Source organism: Hypomesus nipponensis, chromosome 10 (genome assembly GCF_054491055.1).
Source record: "Hypomesus nipponensis isolate SF chromosome 10, ASM5449105v1, whole genome shotgun sequence".
Lineage (NCBI taxonomy): Eukaryota > Metazoa > Chordata > Actinopteri > Osmeriformes > Osmeridae > Hypomesus > Hypomesus nipponensis.
In genome coordinates, this window is record NC_140370.1 from 8528098 (window position 1) to 8555280 (window position 27183).

Sequence of the window (27183 nt, forward strand, 5' to 3'; positions counted from 1 at the left end):
TGGTGGGATTCATCTTCAGTCATGTTTCACCGACTGACTAGCCTGTGTCTGACACATATAAGCGCAGCTAGTTCTGGCAGGGCAATCGGGCAGCGCGCGTCAGCCAGTTATAGGGGACGTAAGGCGTCTTACTCCACCTTCCTTACTCCACCCACTACCACACCCATGTAGCAGCGCATATCCATTGGGCCACATCCGATAAGGCGTCTTTAAAAGACGCGCGGATATGCACACACTCACCCCGGTCGTTGTATGATCAGTGCTGCTGCCAATGTGTTTGTATTCCTGCGTTGTCGGTTGTTGCTTTCGCCTGTGTTGCTGTGTCCGGCTCTTGCAATCCGGGGGTGGCCTGTTGTTGTTGGGGGTGTTTGCGGGAGGTTTCGGGCATTCGCCTGGATTCGCAGCCTCTGAGAACCGCCCCGACGGCGGTTGCGACGATACAGGTAGCCAGGCCCGGCGTAACTCGCGTCGGCTCAAAGATCGCCTACTACCAGGATTGGCGGGTCAACGCATCCTGGACTCTACTATGTCTTGGTCGTGTCTCTTTCCTTGAGTGTATCATGATGAACTGCACGTTCGTGGAGTGCTGCAAGGCCGCTCTTTCTCCTTCCTTCTCTTCCCGACCGGTGCCCGCTGAGAATGCTCTGGTCCAGGGAGGAAGACCCGGTCCTGTTGGCCCCTCTGGACGTCGAGGTCTCTGGCGGAAACGAGTGCTCGGGTCGTCGCGCTGGAGGAGGGGTCGACGACAGCGGTGGATCCGCCGATCCCCGGTACTGCTTCGGAGGCGCTCCCGTGGCCTTCGATTTCGCATTGACTGTAGGGGAGGAATGACGTGGTACCGTGTCTTAGGACACCACCGGCTGGTAATCAGGAATGGCGTACCCGAATGAAAGGGTTTGTGTATCTGCGGTTCTTTAACTCGATTGTATTGTTTGATTGCCATGGCATTCAGTAGGCTTAGTATACGCTGTGCAAACGGAATACTCGGATTTCGGGAATGTATTAGCCGGTGCTTACGTAACAGCTTGTCAATATTGTTCATTGTAATATTCTTTATTTCAGGGGTGCGCACTGATCAATAGAAAGTGTAAATGAGCAGTCAGCCAGAGACGCTAATTTCGTCTGCTGTCTCCGGGCAGATGTTAGGGCAGCCAAATTAATTCAAACGTCAAATACATCCTTAAGTGAAATATGGTATCCCTATATTATCGGTTAACCAGTTGAGTAGCGTCACAGTATCTGTCTGTCGTCGTGTGTGGGCCCACAGCGTAGACTACCATCTCGGATGTGTGACTTCGGACATTTCAGATGAACGTCCAATAGACATACGGTTATCTAGCTCTATGCACTACGCTGGTGTGGCAAAACATGTACCGGCAAGAGGGTGCCGTAACGGTAAACACCAGCGTCTAGCGTTGCTAGCTACGAGTGTCATGCTAGGTACTTGACGGAAGGAACAAGCTAGCAAGCTGTGGGCCCCAACCGTACTCATGCTGTGGGAGCGTGGGGATAATTGGACTCACGCATCTAAGTGTGCGGAGTGTGGCTATGCAAATCGTTGCGGGTGTAATTGACGTGTGATGGGCCGTCAGAGTGCCCCTACCCTGTGGCTAGTATAGGCTAGTGGGTCGATGGGTACTCGCATGAAGGTACGTCTATCTGCATACATGCTTCGAAACTTTCAATACAGACATTCCACGTCTCCCGGGAGTTCCGGGTGGGAGAAGCCAATATTTAAATCCACCGCGTGTACAAATGCACTACTATATTGAATTGTATTTGATTTAAAAAACTGAATGAGATTAACCCCACCTTCCTGAGTTTGGGAAGAACCCTTGGACCAAGTGTTGATTTAGTGTTACTAGTGGTAGTGCTGAAAATAATACGCAATACCTTGTATAATTCTGGGATTTTTTGGGAGGTAAAACATATATACTGTACATTTAAATTTACAAACTAAGTCGAACCATCTTTTTAGGTGTCTGAATCCAATAGTACTCAATATATTTAGGCAATTCCGATACATAGGGCCTACATTCCACGTCTCCCGGGAGTTCCGGGTGGGAGAAGCACCACCCGGAAATGGGTCTCTGCAGGTTGGGATGACTGACACCATCAGTGTTAATGTGACTGCGTTACATCGGTCATTTAGCAGACGCTTTATTCTGAGTGCCAATATTTAGATTCACCGCAAGTACATAGGTTATCAGTTACGAGAAGCCAAACGATTGCAACGGTCCCTCTTGTCGTCTGTTCTGAGGGACTGGATTTAACTCTGGCATTCACATCTCAAGTAGACAGCTTTCTCAGGCTGCCTGCATGTCAACGACCGGTGGTCCGCGCATTTTGCTGCATGCCTCTCAGTGGCACCTAATTGGCGTCGGTGGGCAGCAGCTGTAGCCTACTCTCGGTGGTATCGGCCGCCGCAGCGGCCCGCACACATCGACACACTGTCGGTGGCTCCATGTTGGATCCTGGTAATGAGCACCAGTCGGCATCGTGCACCTGCTGGACGATTTGTCGGGATGTTCCGTGATCTCCACCCGCGCTGCCTCTAGGTGTTCGGACGCGTCTGATTGCATGCACATTTCTCTGTCCTTGAGTTGACCGTAGGCCCGTCACCTTGGTTCTCTGCATTTCCTGATAGTGTTTAATGCGGGCGTCGTTACCCTCGGAGTGTGTCCTCTGCGTCGTGGCGGCCGCTCGGGCACCGCTTCTATGCATGCATCGTGCCCCAGAGTTCGTGTCCCGTCTGTTGGACTTCTCAATGCGTGCTAGTTTTTGTGATGGCGTACACGACTGGTGCGGTCGGATATACGTTCTGGGTGGGCTGTGAGGCCTTTGGCGCGGCGTCAGTTCTTCTATCACGGTTCCGTGGAGTCGTCCTCCGCCTCGATTTTCGTACCGACGCGGCTGCCTCTTTAGGTTGGGGGGTTATCGAGCTCTCCGGACAAGGCCCTGTGGCCACGGGGCTGCTTCCTGGCTCTTGAGACGTATCTCACGGCTTTACACGAATTGCATTCCATCGTGATGCTTGTTATTGCGTAGGGAAAAGTTTACTGTTGTAATATCGAAGCAAGGTCCACATCATAAGGAGGTCTGTGCATATTAATCTAGTCAGACTGCTCACTTGGACCAGAGTGTGGGAATCTCATTGCGCACCGCAGTCTTTCAGGCTATAGAGACGGTGTGGCGCACTGTCTTGTTCATTTCAGGAGTTCTGATAGGCAAGCATGCCGCCATTTCTCGGACGGTGCTAGACCATAGGCCCGGGTGCGTGCGCGGTGCACATGTAGGCCTATGTTTGTCTGCCGGCGAATACATGAGGATGGTTTTCAATCCACATTGGTGGATGAAGGATGCAACTTTGTGGTCTAAGCAGAGGCAATGAGCGCACAGCGCAGACGTGTTAAACACGGGTTCGGGGTATTCAATTAAGGTGTTTGGAGCCCTCAGCAAGCTGCTGAACGGGCCAAGAGAGCAGAATTCAGATCAAGATTACGTCTACTATCATCTACCCATCTTGCACATAGGCCACTGAGGGTTAGGTTGGTTGAGGGCCACTTATGTGAGCCCTCTGTGACATTGCTTGTCAAAGGGCTATGCTCTTCAAATTACTGGTGTCCAACTGAACAAGGGTACTCGGGCCTATACAGCGATAATACTCGAGTCAGTGTTTTCACAACCTTTTAATGTTTCACGGTGTGGGGAATTCACCACCATTGTGCAGTGAACGTTTAGTGTCCTGAACATTCCAACCTGATACTTTGCAAGGTGCCTCTATTGTGATTTCTCGATCTAACTGCGTTTTGTCCACTCTCCTATGTCACGCCGTGTCGCCCGGGGTGACGCCTTCCGAGTCCCGCCTTCCGAGTCCCTGTTGTCACCGATGCCGGCAAAGCCATGACGAAATCCTGGTTTGCTCAACGATTCGCTGTGGGCTGTCCCAGGATTGGTATACATCGCAAAGCTTCCGGATTGGGGCTGCCACCTGGGCATCTTCAAGTGCCTAGCCACGCTGGAATGATGGGGACTGGTCGTCCTCGGCTTACGAGCACCATGTACGCCCCAATGCCCTGGACATCGTTAGAGTCCAGAGATCTATGAGCTTGACGTGAACAAGCTTGCGGCCATGTGGTCAAAGGACTAATTGCTGTGTGTCAATACACAAGCCTGCATTACAGATGGTGGCTGGGTCGGCTTGTTAACCCATAACAGTAGAATATCTCTTTAGATCTCGGTTTAGGCGTGGTGATCCGCAGACGTGCTCTGATCTGGTAGCTATCAATCAGAATCCATAGTCTGAATCGAGATATCTCTGGAGATGCCCTGGACTCCAGGGAACGGCGGGTGCTCTGCCGACACATTTGTTTCTCATTCTCACATAGGGACATTGATGGTACACCATGCGCCTCGCGTACATCTTTGGGGTTGCCGACGGGCGCTAGAGGAATGGGTCTCTAGAGACAGCTGTAACTCTGCCCTGTATGGATGAGAGGTTACCGGATCACAAGCATTGTAGAATGTCTCCGTAGATCTTGTCTCAGCACTGGTGATCCGCAGACGTGCTCTGATTCGGTAGCAATCGATCAGAATCCAGCGTCCGAGTCAAGATATCTGCGGAGACACCCTGGATACCGGCCAGGGAACGGCGGGTGCTCTGCCGACACATTTGTTTCTCATTCTCACATAGGGACATTGATGGTACACCATGCGCCTCGCGTACATCTTTGGGGTTGCCGACGGGCGCTAGAGGAATGGGTCTCTAGAGACAGCTGTAACTCTGCCCTGTATGGATGAGAGGTTACCGGATCACAAGCATTGTAGAATGTCTCCGTAGATCTTGTCTCAGCACTGGTGATCCGCAGACGTGCTCTGATTCGGTAGCAATCGATCAGAATCCAGCGTCCGAGTCAAGATATCTGCGGAGACACCCTGGATACCGGCCAGGGAACGGCAGGTGCTCTGCTGACACTAGTTATTCTCACTAGATAAGCATATCTTCGTGTTCCGGCGTACATGCTGCCTTTGTGTACATCCTGATGAGTTCGCTGACGGGCGCAAGAGGGGCAGCTCTCTGGAGGTAGCTATCTGCCCGATGTCGGATTAGAAGGGTACCGGGGAGATGGTCGGTGTATTTGGCTTGTCGCGGGTTCACCTTCCGTCCAGCACTGGGTCTGGACGGGATGTGCGCGTGGGACGGCTCGGTAAACCGCACATCAGATGGTATGTAACACGATGGATATGCACACATAGTCTTAGTCATCGTTAATGCTAGCATGACCCCCGCATCCAGAAAACGCTTGTTTTCGCCACTAGTACGTACGTAGTGGGATGTAAGGGGGTCCTCCTGTGGCTCAGGAGCAGCGGCGCTCCGCTCTACACATAGTCTGCATGGCGGAGTGGTGGCGTGTGTTGGGGGATTATATCTCTATTGCTCCCTGCCTCATATGTCATGTATGTATGTGTTGCATCGAGGAGGCAGGGAGTGCTTCCCTTAGATCATCCACTCCGCCAAAGTAAATCTACATGTCCATGTCATGTAACAATAAATGCTCAAATCTAATACGTGATTGTCTTGACTGAAATAAGCGCAGCTAGTTCTGGCAGGGCAATCGGGCAGCGCGCGTCAGCCAGTTATAGGGGACGTAAGGCGTCTTACTCCACCTTCCTTACTCCACCCACTACCACACCCATGTAGCAGCGCATATCCATTGGGCCACATCCGATAAGGCGTCTTTAAAAGACGCGCGGATATGCACACACTCACCCCGGTCGTTGTATGATCAGTGCTGCTGCCACCCTCCACCGTCCCCTTCTCCCCCATGCTGTCTGTATCTGTCCAACAGGGGGATTATATCTCTATTGCTCCCTGCCTCATATGTCATGTATGTATGTGTTGCATCGAGGAGGCAGGGAGTGCTTCCCTTAGATCATCCACTCCGCCAAAGTAAATCTACATGTCCATGTCATGTAACAATAAATGCTCAAATCTAATACGTGATTGTCTTGACTGAAATACATGAATGCTAACATGTTTCTCAAATAACCATCTAAGTTTTTTGTTTGTTACAACAGACAATAGTTAGCTTGATGCAATGCTCTCCTGAGAAGAACAACATGCAACAACATTGCATGTCTTCTGGTTCTATAAAATTCACAAAAAAACAGTTAAATAATGTGCTTGAATATGAGAGCGTTTCCAACACATTTCCAATTAAAACCCCTGATATGATGAAAGTCAGTAGGGCATGGGCAATGAAGAGACATCCCAACCAGCGGCGTAGCCACGGGGGGCCTGTTTTTTTTTTTTTCTGGCTCAAAATTAGGCTTAGGCGTTAAGTGCTGTGGAGAATAACCTAACTAACTAACCACTTAGTGCTGTGGAGAATAAACAAGAGCATGCAGCGGATTGAAACAGACAACATCCTACTCTTCAAAATGCTTTTCACAGATATACTTATTGTCGCAGTTTATCCGCACTGTGTGTAGGATAACATATTAATGTGCTCACCTTGCTACTTCATCTTCCTCGTATTGGGCAATTTTATTCAAAGTAAACCATAATCTTGCCTTTTTTCTTGTCCATGATCTATCAATGGACAATAACAATCACCAATTTAAACAATCTTTCAGTGGATAATTATTATTGTTGCTGTGGTACATGGTGGCTAGCAGCTTATGCCATTGATACATCTTTTTCAGGTACGGTCCAGCTTCTTCTATTGCATTTAACGTAAGAAAATAGTCTAGCGGGTTGGAGGGAAGACTGAATTGCATTTTTTTTTGGTGCACAAATTCCCTGAGAAGGCTTAGACAGGGTGAGAAAAGCCTTTGGCCTTTTGCCGCCTAAACCTTTTCAATGCAGGAAAAACCCTGTTACATGTCCAGCCCCACCAGATTTATGTTTGGTCGCAATAAAAATATAGGATTGTTGATTTGTTTTAGTTTTGTGGCCCCCTCATTTTAAGATGGGACTCCCCAAAAAATAAAATTATGATTACACGACAGGGGTGACGGAGACCAGGACACTGAAAAATTGTTTTGCTGCTTATCATGGACTGCTTGTCCGCAACAGTCATTTCTCAATGTCCCGAACAAAATCATATCAGAGAGTAATAACCTGACGCAGATGTTAGGAGGGAGACTAGAGGACAGAGCACCTATAGCATCTGAATAGGCCGCACTCATAACTGACATCAATTGGCGACCATTTCTCTCTCTCTTTTATTCTCTCTGTGTCTCTCTCTGTGTCTTGCTGTGTCTCTCTGTGTCTCTTTCTCTGTGTTTCTCTGTCTGTCTCTGTGTCCTTCCCTGTCTTTCTCTGTCTCTTATCCTCTCTCTCCCTTTCGCGCCTTGCTTGGTAAGCTTCATCACCACCATTTTGATTGACATGGAGTGGATGGTGACAAACTCATTGGGGCAGCCTTAGTGCTGAATCAATAACACAGAACAGACGCTTGGCAGTCTATTTAACAGAGAGAGAGGTGGGAGAGAATGGTAATGTCTGAGCCAAGGGGAGATAGAGGAAAACAAATGTGCTGGGCTTGAAGCAGGAGCTAGATACTTTCAGTGATATTACCTTGACAGCTATATTATCTATTCTGTAAAAATATAGTCATACTGTAGTTCAGTGGCTATGTCATAAAACATGTGTTTTATACAAAAATTACCCAAAAAAAATGTAAAAAATGTGAACATGCATACTGACAAGCCCTATAAGAACGGTACTTACATCTGTGATTCCAGCCTCCAGAATGATGACTTTGGCTTCCTTTTCCAGAGAGCCTTGCTGTTGAACTGTGAGGAAAAGAGCAGAAACAGAGCTTGTGTGAGGCATTTGTCAATCACTGCTACTGTACTGGGTATGGCTGCATTTCAGGGCGCCGACACTGCTATCATGTAGCACAGATGATCAGATAGTTCAATAATAATGGTATGTATCCTGCGGTATCAACCACTACCTCCACAACTGAGCTGATTGGATAGGGTTCTCTAGACATGCATAAGTAGTGTTTGAAGTTGCAAGAACGTTGAGTTTATTATCCGAGACTAACCCATCCTTTCTGGGAGACACAGAGTTGCATTCAATTTTCAGATTTAAAACAGAGCTTAACTCTTACAGTAAATGTCTGTGTACACCTCATAGTGAAACATTTGTTGGTTCTTGCTATTATACACTGTACTCCCCTTTTTCTCACATATATTACACATATAGGCAAATCTTAATTTCCCATTACCTAAAATGGAAATAACTGACTAATATTCATGGTCTGCAATACACAATCTCACAGAAAAAATCATGCAAAATTGCATTTTCACTTGTTTGCATGTGAAAGCACTGATGTAGAAAAAGTCCCTCTTTTGTTGACACATCAGCCAGATGAAGGATATGCAAATAACCAGGGAAGAGCTCCACTCTATAATGTTCCCTAAAATTCAGCAATAGCCTATCTAATTAGTGTTTTAATCTATCAGGGTAATTCTCTGCTCTCAATTTATGCAGAGTCCTGTATAATTACACCACTGTGCTTCAGCTGGGTTCGTTTTGACACAGCTGCTCTCTCATTGGCCAGCTAGCTGAGCTCTAACCTTCAAGACAGGAAGTGTGACCACCTTGTCTGGCACTGGGCTGTCAAAATAGACATCTTAATAGTTCTGTCAGAAAGCATAGACTAGCGCCTGGGTTAGACATACTTACTTAATGAGCTGTAGTCTATTGTCACTAAATCTCTAAAGGACTAAATGGGCTGGCCTGTCTCCTCAATGGGCATTTGAACAGCGTAAGATTACATACATTAAGTAAAATGGATTCTTCTGTGAGTTCTAGTTGAAGAACAGAAGTGAAGACTATGGTACCACTGACATCATTGGAGGTTTATAGAAGAGGACACAGACATGCAGCTGGCACACAGGAGACATGCTGTCTCACTAGGGAAAGACTTATGACTTCTGAAGCCCTTTTGATATGTTTACAGAATGAACAAGTCCCACAGGATGTTTAGTATCAAACTCACGCTCATGAGGTGCTCTCAATGTGCTTCTTTACTTGCACAGTAAAACGTAATAGCCAAATAAGACCCCCATTAGCCAAAACAAGCACCAAATGTAAAGACCACTCCAAATTCAAATCCTCTCATTCTCTCATTCTCTCTCTCTCTCTCTCTCTCTCTCTCTCTCTCTCTCTCTTTCTATCTCTCTCTCACACACACACACACACACACACACACACACACACACACACACACACACACACACACACACACACACACACACACACACACACATAGACACACAGAGCTTTCCTCACCAACTTCTTTATTAATTTATGTTCTACTAGCGCTAGGTTATTTAGAAGACCGGATGATTTGTGAACCAGAAACATTAGAAACATATGTACAGATAAAAAGGCATGGTATATAGCTGCCATGTGACATAGTTATCATTGCAACTGTGTTTCCTTTTGCATAAGTACTGCATCACATACCAAATCTATTTCAGAGGACAGAAAGAAAATAGCACATTTTTGCTACAGCCAGCCCTCATCCAAAACACATTTCATTTGTCACCTCTGCCTGCCTGGTCTGAATTCTGCTTTATGTTAAGTCAGTGTATCTGAGCTACTGTAGGTGCCCAAAGCGAAACAAAGGCAGCACTGGGGATTCAAAAATGCGCCATTTTTCAATGTTGACAAAGGGGAGGCCTGGCGTCCGTGAGCAGAGAATGGATGCTTTTGCCGTGCTGAAGTGAGTTTTTTTTTTCTCTTTTACTGCAAGCACATTTCAAGTCCAGTAATGAGAAGAAAACAGCATCTATCCTTCAAAGGAACAGGAAGCATGACCCCCATGGCATTACCCATACCAGTACACTGGTGTAATTGCATTGCCTTATCATGATATCACAGAGTGCTTCCTGAGCAAATCAAAATATAGAGCTACAGTATTATGTTCTCTCTGAAATAACAATATTAACAAAAAGTTAAACAGTAATACTATCTAAGAGCCTGAACTAATATTTGTCAAGAGAAAAAAAACCTCTAAGAAATAGTGTCTGCTAATATTAAATTTCTTTCTGCCTGAACACTGTAAGCAACCTGAGCGTATCCACAAATGTTTGACATTTGTTGTAAATGCACACGTCAAAAACAATCTTACAGTCATTTTTCATGTTAGTTTAATTATATATCATTCCAGGGTTCTCTCACTTGGATTAATTGGATTTCTGATATCAATATTTCAGCCTTCAATCTGTTTGAGATGAGCCTTTATCCAGCGTAGCCTTATTGCCCCCAGTCATTTAAGCTGTGATATCAAGAATGAGCAATAGGGGTAAACTTAGAAATCCAAAAGACAATGTGGTAATCAGATTAAGAGTGCAAGGACCAAATGGCATGGTGGGCCACCTGGGGCTGGCAGTCATTACCTCGGCAATGAAAGGAAGAGGCTGGAGAGAAAGAACCACTCAATCACACACAGCCAGCTACATAATCACAACCGATCGTTCCACCAAAAAACATTCATCACGACGCAATAGTCACTGGTCCATTCTGTACTGTGGCTCAGGAGTTATCGTTACATTAGCGTGGTCAAAATACAGACTGGGGAAATGTAGGCCAAGTCAAAGTATTTCTTTGGACAGCAAATTTAACAAGCAACGACCAAAGGAGGCGTTTCAACTTGACTCTACTGATCAATATAGGTTGTTCCTAGCTTGATCAGAGACCAGTATCCACAGGTCTCTCTTCAGAAGCGTTGTTCTGTTTGAATACTCCTCTTACAAATAAGTTGTGTTAGGACACTTCAGGCACTCTGTTTCCAAACCCTGATGCATTTCCTGTGTAACTACATCAACATAAATTGACCTCGGACAAACATCTGACTAAGCTCTTCATACAAAACAAGTTTCCATCCTCCTACACGGTCTAAATCAGCCACCCACATCAATCAATGACCTTGCAAAATAATGAACCCACCACTCCGACTGTTGCAGGCTTGTTCTGAGCAGCACTGGGTGTATGAGGGGATACATGATAGTGAGTTAACAGGAAGTGATACAGACTATGTCTCTCTCTGCCAGGTTATTTCACAGCCTAGGTGTCCCCCTTCTCTGTCTCCATTTCTCTCTCTCTCTCTCTCTCTCTCTCTCTCTCTCTCTTTTTCTCTCCTTTCCTTCCTGTCTACCACCAGCCATCTCTAGCTCACTCTTTCTCTCCGCTGCCCTTTCTTCACCCACACTCTGGCGGGTGGGCGAGGGAGGCATTTATTTCGGTTTGATAAGTGGAGAGATGGCAATAATTCTGTCGCCACAGATAAGAGGCTAAAACTGGGCCAGTGTCTACAGTGGCCTCCCACACCTGTGATGTGAATCACCAGACTCTCACAGATGGAGAGAGACAATGACCCACCACTACATCTTCTAGGTGACATACTTCTGTAGTTACTACGGTCTCTAGGATGTCTCTGTACAGTTTCAAACAGCTACTAATGTAGGGTTGACATTTCAACCATACTTTAGGTTGAAATTTAACCATACTTTAGGTTGAAATGTAATTTGCATTTAATATGATGAGAAGACTAATGTATATACCATAGGTCTATAGAGCAAGATAACACAATATATACCACATACTTATTTATTCATATCGACAACAGGAAGTAGACCATAACATTGTTACTGGCCTGCTAACCAAGGAAAAATCATGTGCAGCGGTAGCCAGTGAGAGAGAGTGTAGACTAGCCTTGTTAGCCACTGACAAAAACTGCGAGTGGACTATCCTGTTGGACAGTTACAAGTGCAGCTGCACTCTCCCAGTGACTGCCAGAGAATGTGATTGGTCTCTTCAGGAAGGAGGGGAGGCAGGGGGGCACTCTGCCCAGACAACCCACAGAACAGACACACTTTCCTTCAGAAACCATTAACACACCCCTTCCCACATAAAGCAGGTCTGACCCTGTTGGACTGTGAAAGATGAAGGGGGGCGAGATGAAGCTTGGGCAGGGAAGGCTGGAAGGACGGCTGGAGGAAAAAAGGTTTGGAGGAACAGAGGGAGGGAGGGATGGAGGAGATGGAGAAGGGGTGGAGCAAGAGATAAAAAAGGGGTGGAGAAGGGAAAGAAGGAGGGATGGATGGAGGGATGCATGACTCCAACAGAAAGCACATAGGTAGACCTTCAAGAGTAATGGAAATCAGGAAAGTGAGAGATGGAAGGATAAAAGTGAAGAGGACCACTTATTGTTCATGACAGGAAAATTCACACAGACCGCCAACACTTAACGCCTCCCTTCTCTGGCTCACTCAGTGTCTCTGATGGGTGACCTTTACCTATGACTCATCTCAGCATCCGACTGAGTGAACGCCCAATGGCGGCGGTCAGTAGCTCGCTCCACTGTGATTGCCTCATGATCACTCATGAATTGTGTTGTCTGTTAGGACTGTGTGGGTGAGTGGTAGGATTTTTGTTGGTTGACTAATGCTATGAATGCGATGAAGAACACAAGCTCGAAAAGAATTGTGTTTGTGTGTCCATGTGTTTGCGTGCACGTAACTGTAAATTAAGTGAAGCGTGCAAAAATCGAGACAGCTCAATGTGATCAGGAGCTATTGAAAAAGATTTACAGCTCATCCTTAATTTGTATGTGCAAATGTCCGTGTCAGTGTAAGTCTCTGGGTGTGAATGTGCTTGTGTTTAAGACATCAGGCTGCTGGTTTTCATCTGTACTGCACCTGTGTGTCAGTGGCAGCTCTGAGCGTTGAGTGTTGCCAAGTACCGTTTGTTCATAAAATGCTGTTTTCATCGGAGTGTTTGACAGCGTGCTGCATGTAGTACACACTCGAATATGATAGACAGCAGAGCGGAGACACTGCTGACATCCAGTCCGTGTGAAGGCTGGTCTGGGCTGGGCTGGTCTGGTCTGGACCGGCGGAGGTGGTCACACCAGGGAGCTTTCACACAGCTGTACACTCACATCACACTTACTGGAAAATGTCTCCTATTATTGCCGCAGTAAGGACAAGGGTCCAACACGCCAGGAGAACCTTGAGCGTTCAGTTGTTTTCCATGCTGTTTTCAAGCCATGTTACTGATACCTTTTTTCAAAGACTGTGGCAGGTGGAGGTTTGCGGTGCTCCACACTCGATATTGACTTGTGCTTATGACAAACATCCATGTTTCCATTACTGTGGAACAGTCACATTGAGAGGAAGGATCAATATTTGGGTAAGGTCTGTGACAAGATTTAAACAGTGTTGGAAAGGGGGAAATGAGGTGCAAATAAAAAGCCAGGAAGGAATACAAACCCCAAATATCCTCTCAATTTAGCATTACACAAGCTTGAGTACAGTCCACAAATACATTTGGAAGTATCGGGGATAGCGGCATTAGCTACCACTAAACGCTTGCTTTCCTTTGGATTCCTGCCCAAACCCATCCGTGGTTAAGTATGTGTTACCTGGATAAGACAGACCTTGTCTAGTGTGGCAGTGTAGTGCACCGTTAACTCTCTTGAACCTGCATAATGCTTGCCACCAACACAGTGGATCAAATCCCTCTCAGTACCTCCAGTTCCTACTGCCTGTCCTGCCTTCCTGTCGGTCGACTTCTCTTGTTTTATCCTGTCCCTGCATATACAGAACATGGTGGACTGCTTACTTTCAAACAAATAACAAAACAACAAATACGATTTAAAATCCCCACTGGTAGTGCACCAGCTCTCCCCTTCTCATCCTGCATTGTCCGTGCGCACACTTGAATGGCCACCGCCAAAACAGATGATGTCACCCTGTAAGAGGGGACAGACACTGAGGACACACAGCACCTATCAACACTGTCCAGGTGGCCGATGGGTAAATTACTGATAACCCAGAGCTTTGGCATCAAGATGATATCCAACACTGATGGGACTTGTAGTCCTTTGGCACATAATTACAAACCAGCATCTTATCTTTGGATGCACAGCAACAACACAAAAAAGATCTAATTGGCCGATCCTTAACAAAAAGCCCCCCATATCCAAGGGACATCTTGGAAATGAGGATCTTGCCACATGGCCTGCCAAGAAGCGAAAGAGTGATGGATAAAATCAAACACCTCCAGGAAGAAGGCTGGAGATAAGCCAGACAAACGAAGAGGAACTCTCGCCCTATTCCCCCCTGAGGATATTCAGCAATGGAGCCCAGACAGTAGATAAAGCCAGGCCTACAGGGGACTAGCCTGCTATAGACAGGCGCTTTAGATGCCAGAGGACTACAAAACCCACAAAGCCACTAGTGGCTGGAGTCAGCTTGCTCGGTAGAGAGCTACATCTGTAGGATGGTATCAAAGGAAAAGAGAAGCATATTCTAACTTACCCCTGGAGCACATATCCAAGGTCTAGCTATACCTGCAGGAACTAAATGTTTCAGGGGATGTTAGAGTAATGAATCACTGTACGGGGCCAAGGAGATACATTTCAGTGAAAAGCTCAGATTGAACCCTTTAAAAATGTGAATACGTTTGTTTGTTTGTTAATTATTTTTTTGGGGGGAGGGGGGGGGTCGTTCTTATAAGTTTCTCTTATACAGCTTCTATTCTTGTAAAAAAAAAAAATAATCGGGAGTGCAATACGAGAAGTTCTTCCACATTGCTATAAAGAGTGTCATGTTGTAATTGTTGCAACATTTGCATCACAATATCTTATATATATATATACATATACATATATATATGTATATATATATATATATATAGATATAGATATATCACAATCGTACATTTATCTTGGGGCAACGTTTGACTGTTAAGATTCCATCATTTGTCTTCTGTTCTCTGCATATTTGACACCCTCACACGCACCCCCCTATCCCTCTAAAACCCCTCCTTCTGTCTCTCCTCCTCCTCTTCCTGCTCTTCTTGTGGAGAGCCTGTTTGCTACCAGACTCTGAGCTGCCTCTGGTTCCCATCTGCCCGTTGGCTAGTCAGTCTACTTATATGTTCAGACACCGAGCTGTACACATGGGGTCTTGTCTGAGTCTTCTCTCTTCTCTCTGGCTCTTTCTTTCTCACTTACACCCACACTACACACATCACACAATCACACACACGCACACACACATACATACACAAACACACACAGAGATCCACACCAAATGGAGACAATGTAAGCCAGCCTGCTGTTGCCGGCGGGAGAGAAAGCAGAGGAGGAAGAGAAGGGTTTCCATCATGTGTGGAACCACAGCACACCCACAATCAAGCCCTCAATACTGAGTCAGGATTCACAAACACAGAAAACATGCATCCACTGCTCCAGTAGCAGATTGAGCCTTTTCCCTGCAAATAAAATGGGAAGAAACAAGCGGTAAACATCGACAGGTAGGCAGATCCAGTCGGTAAGTGGGTATCCTTCTAATGTCTGTCTCGTTCATGGAGCTCAACTAAAAAAGTCCTGACCATTACATTTTGATTTAGATGACTCGGTGTGCCTTGTGATTTTCTGGGGGAAATAGAAGTCAGCCTGTGATCTCGGACCAAGGTGACCTCATTACCGGAATTTGTTCCGGTTGTCATTACGAATCACACACCATGTCACTCAAACCGGGGGAAGTAAATAGGGAAGGTACCTAGCCAACTACCCTGGCACAAGCCGGCATACACGGATCTCCAAATCCGTGACCCTGAAGTCCAGAAAACGTCTTACGGTATCACATTCAGGATGGAAATCTGTCCATCTGAGTCCCAACTATAAGCCTCTGGGTCTTGTGGAAAGATCGAAGAAGGAAATGTAAACGTAACCCATTGCTGACCTGGCTCAGGAAAAATGGGGCTGCATTCACAGGCTGAGGCTGTGTGATTGGCTTGATCCCAAATGGTTGCGGAGAAGTTTATTCATCATGTGGGCAGTTCCACTGTGATCTCTTGATCTTTAGAGTGTCTATGCAGTGCTTTATTATAGTAAAGTGCCTAAAAACTGACAAGGAGTTAATGCATTTGTCAGGGTAGAGGGCGGATGGTATTAATTTACAGTGTTGAGACATTAGCCAACAAAATGGTGAAACTTGATGTTCAAGATCTGCAGCTCATTGTCTGAGTTAAGAAACATTCAGAACAACGGCATTCCATGAAAAGCCAACCTCATATGTACTAGCTAGGACAAACTAAGAGCTGTTTCAGCCATCTTTTCAATTGGCTGCGTCCCACAACCTCTCCAAACAAGGTAATGTCCACCATTACAGAAAGAAATAAAGCCCCATGGCTGAATGTGACATTTACACTGGAATGCAATGTTCATTCTTGTCAAGTAAATATAATACAGCAACCTAAATTCCAAGAAAGAGAGCAGTTTATTAGACAGCAGTGTTCAACTCCAGGGAATGCCCTGCTAAGCTACACTGCTGCACCCGGACTGTGCGATGCTGTGTTTAGCACTGTGTATGCATGTGTGTGTATGAATGTGTGTGTGTGTGGTGGCAACAGCAGTCACAACAGCAACCATGCGGGATCCTGCCAGTTAGCTTGTGAACATATCAGGATTGGCAGTGACATTATGCATTACTTGGTTTGTTGCCAACCAAAAGCGAGAAGGAGTGTGTGTGTGTGTGCTCGTGTGTGTGTGTGTGCTTGTGTGTGTGCTCGTGTGTGTGGGTGTGATTGTGTGTGTGTGTGTCTGTGCTTGTGTGTGTGTGTGTGTGTGTGTGTGCTCGTCTGTGTGTGTGTGCTCGTCTGTGTGTGTGCTTGTCTGTGTGTGTGTGTGTGTGTGTGCTCGTCTGTGTGTGTGTCTGTGCTTCTGTGTGTGTGTGTGCCCAGTAAGAGGAGACTTAGAGAGGGGGTAGTGCTCATGGTGGGCACCACGACGGGCGGGACACACCCGTGCCAATGCAGCTTCTTGGGGAGCAGGTGGGGGCTGTGCATCTGATGGCCAGCGCACATGTCTGGAGGAATGTGTGGTAACAGATCCAACACCCTCCACACACACACATACACACACACACACACACACACTCCACCAGTATCCCCATTGACTGGCGACTTAGATTCTATTCTCAGGGTGCACAATGGAAGCCACACATCCAGCCACACCGAAGTGAAGAATAAATGATAGCTGTTATCTGCAAGTTGTCTGTCATTACAGTATCTGGAGCTGCTCTGTTATGTATGTCTCAGTTCTCGGTGTGTTTGCAATATCTGGGCTCTGTGATTGGTTCCCTCTTCAGTGGGGTACTCCGGGACAATTTCAGTGTATTGTCACCACATTGAGAGGTTGTTCGGATCATGATGAAAAGTGAATAAAGAACAACTTTTTGTTCACTGTGCCTGGTGGCTGAAATGGGATACTTTGGAAGGTGGCCAGTAAATCAGAATTGGATCTTTGGTGGTCATTGAAACTGACCCCCAAACTGCTGTGGGACTACACACTTCTGACCTTCTGCTGTACATTGCTTTGGATAAAAGCGTTTAATAATGAATCAAACGTAATGTGTGTAAAACCTTTGTCTTGAGATTGTTGGTTCACGTCACACAGACAACATCACCTTGCAGTGATGGGCACACACAGAAGAACTACACAAGTGTGCTCACAAAGAGTTTTAAAAGAATATAACTTACATCTGGATCCAGCAGCACTCGCTCTAATAGTTTATCAACAACTGTCTGTATCCTACTTACATTTAGTCATTTTAGCAGACGCTCTTATCCAGAGTGACTTACAGTAACATTCCCCCCCAAGGCAAGTAGGGTGAAGTGCCTTGACCAAGGACACAACGTCATTGGCACGACCGGAAATTGAACCGGCAACCTTCTGATTACTAGCCCAATTCCCTAACCGCTCAGCCATCTGACTCCCATACTTGACTTGGATCTCTTCAATATGCATGCCCAAACACAAGGAGAGCTATTAAAGCCAGCTTCAAATGAGGCTGCTTATCTTTTTAATTAGGCCGTCGCTTCAGAGAAAGCAATATTGCCCTCTTGGCTGATGTATATGTAATGTGGAACAGTATTGATTGTTGTTGTCGAAACAGGCCCTATTCAAGGTACCATCAGCCCAGTAACCATTCAATAATGTTGCTAATAAATATCTGAGCCACATTCTGGTCAATGTGTCGCATTTATTATCTTTCTAATGCAAAGCTACTGGGTATATTCAGAGGCTTATGGATCTGGGATACAGGGGGGAGTAACAGCAGGTCGCTTTACAGGATATTACATTGAACATGTTGTCTGGGGACACAAACAGTTTTTTTGATCAAAAGAAGATTGAAGCACAACACATGCAAAGATGGAGGATATTTGTAATTATAGTCTTAGCAGTGGTTTGTGCTTTTGACACAGTTAGATGGTTTTCAGCAAGTGTCCCCCTCCATAGCCAAGCGTTATAGGCAATACAAAGGCTATTTACACTTCTGAGGTGTTAATGCAACACTTTTCCCAATCGTATTATGGGGAAAGTGTTTTTTCTCACCAATGTGTTGACAAGCAGAATTATCTAAAGTGATATAACAACAATTTGCTGTGACAGACATGCTTGGCTACTGACCTTTGACAGGCAATTACAAGTTGGCTTTATCCCACAAAATAACGTGACAATGTCATTTATGGGAAGAGAATCAGTTAATTATATTTTTTGCAGAGGACAACTTCCTTCCTGTTTCTTTGGTGAGTGATTTGGGGTTTAGATAAGCACTCATCGGACGTTGACCAAGCAACTGTAAAGACAACTTGGGATACTAACTGAGTGCTCAGGGTTCTAACTGGAGCTGTTCTGAGGACTATAGGTGAATACTTAATGAGCTGATCACAGATATTTAGCTACACAAAATCTACATAGCGTCAACAAATTAGGAATAGTAGTCAATTGATTCAGTGATCTACCAAAAAAATATTACAAATATTACAAAAAATAACAGAAAAGATTTTGGAACCTGTGTAAGTCTCACTGTAAAATGTACTCGTTTTAATCAACAGACATTGGAGTCTATTTCCCGGATCTCTTTTTTCTTCTTTAATGCGACTATGACTGCCAAATAATAATGACCACATCTAAAGGAATGAAGTAGAATGGGCTCCACACGGACACTCAGACACACACACTGACACACACACACACTGACACACACACACACACTGACACACACACACACTGACACACACACACACACATTTGAGCATAGATCGAGGGGTGAAAATGAGCTTCAGACCATGTCTCTCACCTGACATATTAAACATCTTTTTCATTGACATATCAAGCAATCCTTTCCATAAAGAGACAGATCCAAACTTGCCCTCTACTTAACACATCCAAAGGGAAGTAGTTGATCTGTTCAAACCAAATGGGCAGAGATTCATCCATTGTTATTTTTGTTACTGTGTTATATTTGCACAATTGCACACAGAAAACCTTAAAAATACTGAAAGATTATAGCAAAAAATCTAAGCAAAATGAAATTAGGAGGCTAACCTTAATCTGTGTTTTAATCCTACTCTACAGAGATATATGGGAGAAGGAGTCCATTAATTATACAGGAAAAGAAGAACTACAAAAGGAGGCTCGTCTTTGAAGACATTGAGTCCTAAATGTCACCGTACCACTTTGAAGTTCCTTGCCTGCCTTTTGTTTCTCAGTTCTAATACATAAAACACTCTGGAATAGACAACGCCTGGGCTTAAGACGGACATTTCATGTTCGCCTCACCATCAAAAGAAGCCACTCTCTCCTGCTCTAAGTGAACTCGAATCAAGCAGTGATACCTTTCTGTGTGAATCGGGCATTGCGTAGACAGCTGACGGCCATGAAAGCATCTGTGGCTTTGATGAATCATTCTATGAACACGTTTTTTCCCAAATCTAAGCTCGTAAATGATTGTTGATTCCACCTGTTTACTGTATTTGTATGATAACAATTGAGTGAGAACTGAATCAGCGTTCATATCTTACTATCAATGAATCCATAATAACTCATGCCTTACCACGACGACTCAGATCTAAACATGAATCAAACTCAAATTGGATTTGATTTCCAACCGACTAGGGTTATAACTAGTCTGGACCAGTTGGAAGGTTTCTCCATGCAGAGCCCTTCCAGCATTCAGCCTAATGCTCAGAGGTGAGTCACCAGGCGTCCTCTGACAGTCTGCCTGGTGGAGAGAGAGAGAGAGAGAGAGAGAGAGAGAGAGAGAGAGAGAGAGAGAGAGAGAGAGAGAGAGAGAGAGAGAGAGAGAGAGAGAGAGAGAGAGAGAGAGAGAGAGAGAGAGAGAGAGACAGAGACAGAGAGAGACAGAGTTGAAGGGGGGGAACACTTGAATGCTGCTGTAATCAAGGCCCATGCCTTGAAGTGGGCCAATCAATTCAGCTGTCTACTTGTCTCCTCATCAGGCTTCTTGGAGACGGCTAAAGGGAACGGAGCCGCCAGCCTACTGGGGCCACCAGAGGTGAGTGAACAACAGGAGCGTTTCATCAGTCCCCCTAATAACGTTCTTCACGGCAGAGCTGGGCTGTGGAGGGAAGCAGGCCTGACTAATGCACATGGTTTTTTTTTTCGGTTGGAATTTAAAAATATATATCTTGTCCTCCGTTGGTTGGACAAGATATGGAGGAGGTAGAGGCTTCGCCTGAAGCAGCGCAGTCTCTTGTAGAAAGACACATTCGGTCCTCGGTGGCGACAATGGCGCTGACGTTTCGAACCATTTCAAAGTTGAGGGATTTGTTTGCTGCCATAGAAAGAGTTTTGGCTTTAGCTCAGTGGGATAAAGCCAAATTATAACACCTAAAAGACACAAGGTTTTGACACTCTGTGGGCTGTAAAAGCAGGATGCATTTTACCGCTATATTAGAGCTCACACAAACCGTCGCCACGACCATTATATCATCATCTGAACGTGTGATAATGGCCCCCAAATATAGCATTCACACATCCCACATGTAAATCTGAGCACTGCAATGAGGAGCTGAGACCATGGAGGCCGTCCCCTAGTTGCTCGGATGATGCAATAGTGATGCAAGTGTGAAAGCCAGTTCTGGAGCAAAGGGTCCATCTGCAAAAGGTCTGCCAACGACGTTACAGCAACTTTAGGAGCCGTGCCAACTCTGTGAGAGCTGCCAGCTGTGGGCGAGCGTGGCAGAGTGCCTTGTAGAGAGAGAGAGAGAGACAGATAGAGAGAGAGAGAAAAAGAGAGAGACAGACAGACAGGCAGACAGACAGAGAAAGATAGACAGAGAAAGAGAGAGAGACAGAGAGAGAGAGAGACAGAGAGAGACAGAGAGAGAGAGAGACAGAGACAGACAGAGAGAAAGAGAGACAGAGAAAGATAGACAGAGAAAGAGACAGAGAAAGAGAGAGAGAGAGACAGAGAGAGAAAGAGAGACAGAAAAAAGATAGACAGAGAAAGAGAGAGAGAGAGAGAAAGAGAGAGAGTTGCCAACAGCGATGCCAATGCCTGGGCTGGCACATGGGCTGGCGCGGTTGGCATAGGACCATGGTGCACTGCTGTACATACTCAGCTCTGCGCAACACCTGTGCTCCCCGCGCCTCCACAGCAGGATGCACAGATGCTCCCAGAGCTCTGGAGGATGACACACAGCTCTGCACTCCCTCTGAAGTCAAACCAAAATAACCACAGGTGCCTCTGAACTAGGAACAAACCATAGGGTCGTGCCTGCTCACAGCTAAAGGGCGGACATCTTAGAGATCACCAAAGGTAGCCGGAGTAAAAAAAGATGATACTTTGAAATACAAAGAAGTGGCATGTGTCGTGACAAATAGCATCAATGACCAATAACTGTGTTTAGAAAGATCAGGCAGAGAATGTTCTAGAATTGATTCTCATTTTGAGGTTGGAACAGACAAAATCAAATGAAGTTAACTTGGATGGATTTCAGTCACTGTAGGGTATAAGTGTGTTATGCATCCCAATGGGAGAATTGTCACTGATAAAATCACACACAGGAAACCTATGGAGACCATCCAAGAAGGGCGTCCAAACAACCGCAATTGATGAAAAACAGTAAGCTATTACTGTTCCTGATGATTATGTGAAGCGCCAAGGATGTGACGGCTGGGTAAGAGTAGAAATTGTTGCTGTTATTGTTGTTACTCTTAAAAATAAAGACGTACAATGATAACAGGTAGCAAATTGTGTTTGCCACTTTTCAGGTGTCATATTTCCTCAGACACTGAGAGACAAAAACAGACATTGGAGATCTATCATGATGGTAGCTGAGATGATCTTTTTTATCATTGAAGAACAAAACGATTAATTCTGTGTAATTTGACTATAAATAATAAACACCCGTCTACCAACCCATATATCAGGATGACACAGACAATGGCAATATATTATAGTTAGTGGTAAGAATGCATACCGAATACAGTTCCCTGGTTGTTCTAGAATATAGTACCCACCCTTTAAGGAAGTCAGGGCTGTAAAAGTGCTCTTGAGTCCAAGACCCTCACATCAATATGAAATAAGTTAGCTTGGTAGACGTACCCCATTACTTTGACCTAAGGAGCCAGGTAATAACATTTGGCATTTTGACAAGTGTTTAGCTGGAGAGAAGGTCGATGCTGTCAGCGTATGGGATCTATGCTAATCCAGTCACCTGGAAGAGAGATGAAAAGGAGAAGAAGGAGAAGAAGAAAAAGAAGAAAACTTTCGTTTTGTCTTCATAATGATTTCTTGAATTGGGTTTTATTTCAAGCTGTGAGTAGCCCAGGAATCTGATGATGGAAGCTGATGGTTTCTGGAGTTGAAATAAGCAAGGATGAAAAAGCACTTCAAGGTTAAAAACTCTTAGTGATATGGAGAGTGTGTGAGCAAAAAAAGTGAAAGAAAGGAAGAGAGAGAGAGAGTGAAATATGTAGATGGTTAGAGAGAAAAAGAAAGTATTTCAGACTCACTAAGGCCTATTTGATGCCATCCAAGTGAGAATGTGAATTTCCTTTATACTACAGCCTGCCCAGTAGCATTTCAACCGTCCCACTTTGTAAGGGACTCATGCCTCGTCTCGTCTCGTCATCTTCCGCTTGTCCGGGGATCGGGTCGCGGGGGCAACGACCTAAGCAGGGAGGCCCAGGCTTCCCTCTCCCCGGCCACTTCCACCACCTCTTCCTGGGGGACCCCGAGGCGTTCCCAGGCCAGCCGAGTGACATAGTCCCTCCAGCGTGTCCTGGGTCTTCCCCGGGGCCTCTTCCCAGTGGGACGTGCCCGGAACACCTCACCAGGGAGGCGTCCAGGAGGCATCCTAATCAGATGCCCGAGCCACCTCAGCTGGCTCCTCTCGACGCGGAGGAGCAGCGGTTCTACTCTGAGCCCCTCCCGGATGACCGAGCTTCTCACCCTATCTCTAAGGGAGAGCCCGGACACCCTGCGGAGAAAGCTCATTTCGGCCGCTTGTATTCGCAATCTCGTTCTTTCGGTCACTACCCATAGTTCGTGACCATAGGTGAGGGTAGGAACGTAGATCGACTGGTAAATAGAGAGCTTCGCCTTTCGACTCAGCTCCTTCTTCACCACGACGGACCGATGCAGAGCCCGCATCACTGCGGACGCCGCACCGATCCGCCTGTCGACCTCGCGCTCCATTCTTCCCTCACTCGTGAACAAGACCCCGAGATACTTGAACTCCTCCACTTGGTTCAGGATCTCCTCCCCGACCCGGAGATGGCACTCCACCCTTTTCCGGTCGATAACCATGGCCTCAGATTTGGAGGTGCTGATTCGCATCCCAGCCGCTTCACATTCGGTTGCGAACCGCTCCAGTGAGAGCTGAAGGTCACGGCCCGATGAAGCCAACAGGACCACATCATCTGCAAAAAGCAGCGACCCGATCCTGAGGTCACCAAACCGGACCCCCTCAACACCCTGGCTGCGCCTAGAAATCCTGTCCATATAGGTAATGAACAGAATCGGTGACATAGGGCAGCCCTGGCGGAGTCCAACCCTCACCGGAAACAAGTTTGACTTACTACCGGCAATGCGGACCAAACTCTGGCACCGGTCGTACAGGGACCGGACAGCCCCGATCAGGGAATCCGGTACCCCGTACTCTCGGAGCACCCCCCACATGAGCCCCCGAGGGACACGGTCGAACGCCTTTTCCAAATCCACAAAACATGTGTAGACTGGTTGGGCGAACTCCCATGTACCCTCCAGGACTCCGCGGAGGGTATAGAGCTGGTCCACTGTTCCACGGCCAGGACGAAAACCACATTGCTCCTCCTGAATCCGAGGTTCGACAATCCGGCGGACCCTCCTCTCCAGGACCCCCGAATAGACTTTCCCAGGGAGGCTGAGGAGTGTGATCCCCCTAAAGTTGGAGCACACCCTCCGGTCCCCCTTTTTAAAGAGGGGAACCACCACCCCGGTCTGCCAGTCCAGAGGCACTGTCCCCGATGTCCACGCGATGTTGCAGAGTCGTGTCAACCAAGACAGCCCTACAACATCCAGAGCCTTAAGGAACTCCGGGCGGACCTCGTCCACCCCAGGGGCCCTGCCACCGCGGAGCTTTTCAAACCACCTCGGCGAACTCGGCCCCAGAGATAGGAGGGCCCCCCCCGATGTCCCCAGACTCTGCCTCCACGTCGGAAAACGTGTTGGTGGAATTAAGGAGGTCTTCAAAGTATTCCTTCCACCGATCCAGGACGTCCCCCGTCGAAGTCAGCAGCGCACCGTCCCCACCGTATACAGTGTTGACAGAGCACTGCTTCCCCCTCCTGAGTCGCCGGATGGTGGTCCAGAACCTTTTTGAAGCCGTTCGGAAGTCATTCTCCATGGCCTCGCCGAACTCCTCCCATGCCCGGGTTTTTGCCTCCGCGACCGCCAGAGCCGCGTTCCGCTTGGCCTGCCGGTACACATCAGCTGCCTCAGGAGTCCTACCAGCCAATAAAGCCCGATAGGCCTCCTTCTTCAGCTTGACGGCATCCCTCACCTCCGGAGTCCACCACCGGGTCCGAGGGTTACCGCCGCGACATGCACCGACCGCCTTGCGGCCGCAGCTCCGGTCAGCCGCTTCAACAATGGAGGCCCGGAACATGGCCCATTCGGACTCAATGTCCCCGGCCCCCCCCGAGACATGATCGAAGCTCTCCCGGAGGTGGGAGTTGAAGCTCCTTCTGACAGAGGGTTCCACCAGCCGTTCCCAGCAGACCCTCACATTACGTTTGGGCCTGCCAGGCCTGACCGGCGTCCTCCCCCACCATCGGAGCCAACTCACCACCAGGTGGTGATCAGTTGACAGCTCCGCCCCTCTCCTCACCCGAGTGTCCAAGACATGCGGCCTCAAGTCCGACGACACGACTACGAAGTCGATCATCGAACTGAGACCTCGGGTGTCCTGGTGCCAGGTGCACATATGGACACCCTTATGCTTGAACATGGTGTTCGTTATGGACAAGCCGTGTTTAGCACAGAAGTCCAACAACAGAACACCACTCGGGTTCAGATCGGGGGGGCCGTTCCTCCCAATCACGCCCCTCCAGGTCTCACTGTCATTGCCCACATGAGCATTGAAGTCCCCCAGGAGGACGAGGGAATCCCCGGGAGGAGCGCTTTCCAGCACCCCCTCCAGAGACTCCAAAAAGGGTGGGTACTCTGAGCTGCCGCTTGGTGCATAAGCACAAACGACAGTGAGGACCCGTCCCCCCACCCGAAGGCGGAGGGAGGCTACCCTCTCATCCACCGGGGTGAACCCCAATGTACAGGCACCGAACCGAGGGGAAACAAGTATTCCCACCCCAGCTCGACGCCTCTCACCAAGGGCAACTCCAGAGTGGAAGAGAGTCCAGCCCCTCTCAAGGAGACTGGTTCCGGAGCCCGTGCTGTGCGTCGAGGCGAGGCCGACTATATCTAGCCGGAAACTCTCTACCTCGCGCACCAGCTCAGGCTCCTTTCCCGCCAGCGAGGTGACGTTCCACGTCCCTAAAGCTAGCTTCTGCAGCCGAGGATCAGACCGCCAAGGCCCCCGCCTTCGGCCGCCGCCCGTCTCACACTGCACCCGACCCCCATGACCCCTCCTGCGGATGGTGAGCCCACTGGAAGAGGGTCCCACGTTGTCTCTTCGGGCTGTGCCCGACCGGGCCCCATGGGAAAAGGCCCGGCCACCAGGCGCTCGCCATCGAGCCCCACCCCCGGGCCTGGCTCCAGGGGGGGGCCCCGGTGACCCGCTTCCGGGCAGGGGCAACTGGGAACCATTGTTGTGTTTCTTCATGGTTGGTTTTTTGACTCATGCCTTCTAACTTTTTTATCTGTTTGTGACCTCTGACACAGACTCACCACGTCAAAACACCTCTGATATTACACTTCAGTCTGTGGGAGCAGCCTTTCATTGTTAGGCCAGACATTGCACTACCAGACAAATGCACTACATAAACAAACAAAGAATCCATATAACGTAGGGGTGTACAAAAACATCTTGCTTGAATAACTAAGTATTCGCCCCCCACACATTCATATTTGGTAGAGTCGCCTTTCGCTGCAACAACCTATTGAGGTAGGTATGTACCAGTTTAACACACACTTTCAGACTGATTTTGGCTCATTCTTCTTGCTAGACTTGCCAAGAACAACGCGTGTGAACCATCATTTTCAAATCGGGCCACATTAATGCATAATGAAAAGAAATCAATTAGAAGCAAAATGGGCTCTGTGTTTAATGAACTTAGTGGATATTACTACAGCAGTCTCAGACACAGCTAGTGGAGCTTTGAGCAGATTCAACCTTGCATTAGCTTTAGCTTACCCAGCCCAGTGGAACACTGGAAGGGGGCTGCCAGGAGAGTGAGGATGCTGATTTCTGGAGGAGTCAGAGTACCTCAGCTGCCTCTCCCTGCTTAAAGTGCTAATTGAGCTGCCCGCTGCCCTGACCCTGACCTCGCCTCCATTCAAGGAGCCCGTTCTCACGGCCGCCACGCACTGCTAGCAGTGGCCTTTGGGCCCCCCCACTCCCGCCCCTGAACAATGGGGGTCGTCACCCCTCTGCCCACCATCTTGACATTCCCCACCCCCCCCTCCCCCACCACCTCTTCCACCCTGCTCCACCTGACAATGGCCCTCACCGGCCCCATTGCTGGTGACAATGGTGGGACGCGCGTGACAGAAGCAGTACTCTCTGGGTTTTAGCGGGGGCTCAGCTCAGTCCTACTCGGCCCACAGCCTTTTGTCAACTCCACCATCATCTAATGCCAGCCCAACCCCGTAGGCCAGGCTGGTATCGATCAGCTG

General features: G+C 47.4%; 1 protein-coding gene across 1 annotated transcript in view; it reads right to left on the reverse strand.

The window, feature by feature from the left end:
• The window catches only part of slco5a1b (solute carrier organic anion transporter family member 5A1b), a 90690-nt gene that overhangs the window by 37893 nt on the left and 25614 nt on the right, over positions 1-27183 (reverse strand). The window contains exon 12 of the mRNA XM_084706662.1: positions 7736-7800. Within this exon, the coding sequence (XP_084562788.1) occupies positions 7736-7800 (65 nt within the window). The remainder of the gene's footprint in view (positions 1-7735; positions 7801-27183) is intronic.